At 39.9% G+C, this 6,000-nt stretch overlaps 1 protein-coding gene across 1 annotated transcript in view; it reads right to left on the reverse strand.

Moving 5' to 3' along the window:
* The window catches only part of ZCCHC14 (zinc finger, CCHC domain containing 14), a 52,561-nt gene extending 46,573 nt beyond the window's left edge, over positions 1-5,988 (reverse strand). Inside the window, 1 exon segment of the mRNA XM_010293382.1 lies at positions 5,752-5,988. Within this exon segment, the coding sequence (XP_010291684.1) occupies positions 5,752-5,901 (150 nt within the window). The 5' untranslated portion in view covers positions 5,902-5,988.
* Between the last annotated feature and the right edge of the window lie 12 nt (positions 5,989-6,000).

The raw sequence follows: 6,000 nt of genomic DNA on the forward strand, positions 1-6,000 counted from the left end.
ACTATACACATCCCTTTACCAGAGAAAAGTATCACAGGTACTACAGCACTGAAGTCCATAAAAGAATCTGAGCTCTACCCCACTCGAAAGAGGCCGTGCTGTAGCTAATATCCAGCTAAAAGATGACAGGATCTCAGTTTTAGCAATTCAAACATTAAAAAAAATAAAGCAAATGGTTAAATATTTCCAAACAAAGATGCTGTTCAGTACCTTTGAAGTTAAGACACTGGAATGCTTGCTAGGTGTGGTTAACTACTGCTGGCTCTGCTTTTCCAAGTAGGATCAGCATACAGCTTGTACACTGATTCAATTAAAACAGTTTGAAGTCTGGTACAGTTCAAAATGTCCAACACCTTACAATAGGCATTTTTATTCCAGAAGAGATGAGGCCTACTTCAATGTTGCTTAACTGACAACTAACAGTTACAAGGTAATTAGTAAGAAAAAAAAGAGTAAATTAAAAAAACAAAGTGGAATGCACTGTTAAAACAAAAACTTCATTCAGCCTGTGTAAAAAATGGGAAAACAGTTCACGGAAAAAACATCATCATTATTAGCTCAACACAAATTTTTTGGCTGCGCTGCCCCTGATGTTTGGATGTGCAGCCCGTTTCCCAAGCAAACTAATTTTGCTTCTTAAATCCAAGTTCAGCACGTAACATATGATTAGGCAAAGTGAATTTGGTGGTAACTAATACTGTTACTACATGAGATTGTTGTCTTCCAAGGATTCCTTTATATGTTAAGCTCATTTCTGAAAATACTACAGGTTTGAGACTGAAAGTTTTTGTGACTCTGATAACATGGTTCAAACAAGAATATCAGTAAGAAATGAGCCAGAACTGGAACATCAAGAAGTGTGTGTAACCTGTGTTGCCTCTAGTACCCAGCATACTAAAAGGACATGCAAAGATTGGCACATGCCACCAGCTGGAAGCTACAAGACCTGCCCCTACAGCTCCTGAGGTTAGTTTCATGTGTTTTTGAAAATGAGATCATTCCTGAGATAGCAACTACTGATATCAGTGAGTAAACACCTCTAATCCTAGCTAGCAACTGCTATTAACATGGTAATCTGCTAAAGCTTTGAAATAACTTTTAGCCTCCTAACCCATTTGAAGGTAAAGTTTTTCATTATTTATTCTATCCCTACAAAGCTAGCACAAAAGCCATAAAGGCAGCTTGACACAGATCACTTAATAGCTAGATTGTTTACTCTGTGAGAACTTAGGGACTCAGTTTCAACCCAACAAGTACTAGTTTTTTCCAACTCATCATTCCACAGATGAAATAAAAAAATCTCTGAATATTTCTGAAGATGGAGTATGTAACTTCAATCACCTGTAGCAAACAGTGCAGAAAGGTGAAGATGGACCCATCAGAACATCAGCTCTACACAGCTCCCAATACATAGCCTTTAGTTATTTCTAAGTTTTATATGAGCCTATGGAATTAGCAGGGGTGAAAAATAGCATCTTATGCTATAAACTTGAAATAGCCATTGGTGCAGTATTTGGAAGCTGACTAGGCAAGAGTCCTTTTTCCCATTCATAAGATATCAGCCTGAAACAGCCACATAACTACAGTGTCACTGACTCTTATTTCCTTTCAGCTGCAAACAAACTGTAGTCAGACCTACTATTTATGACCCTAGTTCTGCAGCTGAAGCCACAACCAGGTCATCTCACTAACTGCACTGAAGAGCTCTTGTCAGTCAGCTAGCAGAGCAGGCGCTAAGCAGCCAAAGCATTATCTTATTCCCCTGTTTTTACAGAATGATCTCAATGAGTAGATGAAACAATTCCAAGACACACAAGGTGACAGAGATTCATGAATAACTTCTCCTCTAGTTCTGGAAGTTATGCCCTCAGTGTTGCTAATGCATATGGACTTCTTGATAGAAAAAGTTAGCCAAGGCAGAGATTCATATCATTTTATCTAGACGAGTTCCAGTACCCAAGCTGGTCCTGGTATGTCATGATCTACAAGACGTAAGCCTAAGGGGTTCTGTAAATTAGACAGCATCACTACAGACTCAAAGCAAACAAGAATGAATAAAAACATTAAGTTTTCACCCATAGCTAAAAAACATTAATGACTGTCACAAGTTGTACACAACAGAAGTCCGAATGGGTGGCTCAAGAAGTTGGGAGACAGTTTTGAGACATTTCTCCCTTCTGCGGGTCACAAATTCAGCAGTGGCAATTTCCCTATCAATGCACCCAGTTGCATACATGCACAGCAGGAGACATTTGGCTACCGGTTTTCATGTGTCCTGATGCTTCCAGCTCCACCTCCTCTACAAAGGCAGCAGCAATTTGCAGCTCTAAGCGCTATATATCAGCACAGAAATGAGCCTTCAGATGCTAGATTTTAAGTGCTGGCCAGAAAATCATTCTATCCCCATTGTGGCGAAAGTATTAAAGACAGCTGAATAGGCATCTTAAGGCACAAAACCAGCCTGAAAACTCAGCTGCACCATTTCCAGTTAAAAATATGCCCATTATGGTTAAAACCAGGAACAAAAGTTTTTCAAGACCTGATTCTTTAGATACATGCCTGGGCTTCATTTGAAGACAATTGGCAGTTTCAATTTTTAAAAACATACAACCACCTTAGATTTTATGCCTACAGGCAAAAAGTCTGAAGAAGCCACAACTCAAGTCCTGCAAATGTTGGCGCCATCCAAAACCAGAAGCAAATACAGGACAAGACAAGGAGCAAAATTACAGAGACTAAAGCAATAGTCTGCTGTAGAGAAGGCAATGCTCTCCTTACTCAGGGCAAGGAAACTTAATGTTCATTTTGTACTATCAAGTAGAAACCATGAATCTAATAATTACTGACCTACTTAAAGCCAGCCAGCCACAGCCACCTTTTCCTGTACAGTCAAGATTCACATAATCCAAGAATAATCTCAAAAAGCACAAATTAAAGCAAAAATACATGGACAGCTGTTTTGAGCCTCCTTTAGTCAGCAACTGCAGCAGACAGTAAAAAACCAACAGCAAAAAGTAGCTGTTTGCATCACCAACCAGCTTTAAATGTGTTCACCTACTCCAAAGCAACTTGAAGAATCATGAAATGCTTATAATCATTTTGTATCAAATGTTCAGTCTCTTCACTGTTACACACTATTTTTGAGATATTTCACTGTAATATGCAAGAGAGAGAGGCGATGGAGAGGATTGCAAGTTCCGATCCTCTGGAAAAACAGTTGTAGCTAATATCAAGTTGGGTCATATTTTAATAGGACTGACTAAGCAGAGGCAGCACATTTCCATTTGTTTCTGCAAAGAGAACAATAAGCACTGATCAACTTTTTTTGTTGCATCTCCCTGAATAAACCAGTTAAATGTAAATCATCAGGAATTGTAACAGACCTCTAGTTATACAGAAAAAGAGGTAGTCACACAAGTGTTAGTCCCTATTCCCACACTCAGGACAAGAGAAACGCTGAAGGATAACCAGTCCTGTTCACAAAGAGCTCCCTATTTGCATGCCATTAAACATCCATTCCATTCCAGCTCCCAAAAGTTTCTCAGGACCTCAAATGGTGACCACTTCTCCAGCTCATTTTCTAAGGATGAGCTCAAAGAGGTTTGTGCTTGAAAATTTAGGAGCAGCATTCATACAATTTAACACACAGGGCTGACTTCAAGTACCAGCTTAGCATAGCCCGAGCTGTAGTAAAGCAACAAGAGTGATGAGGAAGTGCTGGCTCTGGGGAAGAAATTCTCCTCCAATTCTGAAGAGGACGAAGAGCGCAGGACTCTTGGCAGGCAGCAGCCCAGTGCAGCTCACTTTCTTGAGATCTGCATTGTTTTTTTTCTAGGTGATGTTACAACACAAGTATTGTCACAACGTAACTTGGGAACATCACAAGATCTAAGTCCACAGTGTTGGAATTTATTTGTGCATATTTAAAAAGGGCTGAATGGAGAAAGACATTGTTTTTTCCACTTGCTTCATCCAACTCCTCTTTAAGCCAACTGCTTACTCTAAAAGTAGCAAAACTACCCATCTATCAACATTGAAAAAATTTAACAATCTTAAAAAAGGAAATCTGCATCTGTTCAAACAAAAAGCATATTCAAGAGACTGTGAAACAAAGTCACCTTTTTTGTTCCCTCTCAACTATTCTGTACTTAGTGGCCAGACCAATTTCTTAAAAAAATGTATTTTTAAAGAGGCAATCCTTCAACGCGTTCAGAAGAAAACACAATAATCAAATGACTGTCCTATATGCCTTATTTCTGGCACAAAAAAAATGGTAGGATGGATTCTCCGTCCATCTTAGATTGACATAAATAGTGCCAGAGTTTTTCAGCTACATAAATCGTGCACTATTTGCACAGCTTTGAAAGCATACTCTAAAAAAAAAGTCTGTGTAATTTTATCTTTTTTTCTCCCTCATCTTATTTTGGAAAAACTTGTATATGATTTACAGTCTTTCCTTTCAAACCATGCATCTTTTGAAAAAGGGAAGTTACCAGGTATCTGAAAGGAAGCTTTTTCTGTTTTTAATTATGCCATTCTACATTCTGTGTGAAATATTCTTTCCACCTATATTTTATTCACATAGAGGCATTCCCATACCCTGTTTTTTCCCCTTAAAACAAAAGGTCAGGAACAAGCACAGTTTAAAGACAGGACAAGAAGATTAAGAAAAATATGACATTTAATAATACTCATCTAAATTTTACAATTAAAGCAGCAGTATTCAAAGAAACACAAAATTGGCAGGAAATTGGTATTCAGGAGAAGACCAAGCATACATTTCTGTCTCAGTCTGAAATTCAACGCTCAACTTAATGGAATCTGTACTGAGCTCTCAGAAACAGCTTTATTTGGGATGCTACTCCAATACAAGGACTTTCGTAGCCTTTAGGTATACACCATCTTTCCCAACAGAAGAGTAACATAGTTACTTGCTGACTGAGCGGTACATCCTCAAAAGTTACAGCCTGTTAACTGATCACAGGCTCCCACTTAACTGGTACTTACTCTGAACTTTCAAGCAGGTTAAATTCAGTCAAGACGACAGTTTGACTACCTAATTTGTAGCAGGCTAAAAGCACTCAACCAGTCAACAACATATCTAATTACTAACAGCACCTCTTAAAATGTTACTGTCTAGCTTAATTGCTAGCAATTGAATGAAGGAACAGCAAGGTAAACCACTGACACCAGGATCGACACGCAAGAGACTCAGGGTGACATCACAACATTTCTGTAAGTTTAGTACCAGAAACTCAAAATGTTTGTCATCACATTCATCTAAACAAAACCCAGAGTCATCAAGATGCCTTTGCCCCTGGACAGCTACTCCCAAAACGGATCCTCCTATCCAACTTCTTCCAGGGAAACTTTTAAACAGATGCTTGTTCCCAAATCTAGAGATGGGACATGGTTGTTTCCCCTACTAAATCACTGGTGCTGCATGCAACTGGCAGGACTGTCCCCTCAGCAGATGTATTGCCAGAAGCAATCAGTTAAGGTTCATAGTGCTGCCTGTTGACCAGCTTGTGAACCCCTTCTCATTTAAGGGTCATGAGGCCATGAAAATCCCCTCTTTTCACCCTCAGTTGACCATCCCCATCATCAACCAAGCCAGTGACCTCTGCCAGCCTCTTAGGCTGCCATTTATCACTACAATGCCTGTACTAAAAGAAAAGTTTAAAATCAGAGGTGAAGACACAACCCAGTGCCCTGCAGCAGAGCCATTACAGTGTGCAAAAGGATACCCACCTTATGGCAGCCAGGATAGGTTGCCATGGTGTTGAGGGTAGAGGTGCTCGGATTCTTGCTGGTGCTGGCCATGATATTCTGGATCTGGGTGAGCTCTTGCCTCAGCACCTGTTTCTGGTGGAAGCTGAAAGCGGGGTGGTTGGACGCCATTGTGAAGAGCAACAGGAACTCATCCCCTGTGCGGCCCTCGTTGAGTTGTAGCCCATAGTTGTTGATGACCGAATCGATGTGGGTGAGGGTACGGAAGAG

This window comes from Phaethon lepturus, unplaced genomic scaffold, assembly GCF_000687285.1.
Source record: "Phaethon lepturus isolate BGI_N335 unplaced genomic scaffold, ASM68728v1 scaffold2498, whole genome shotgun sequence".
Taxonomy (NCBI): domain Eukaryota; kingdom Metazoa; phylum Chordata; class Aves; order Phaethontiformes; family Phaethontidae; genus Phaethon; species Phaethon lepturus.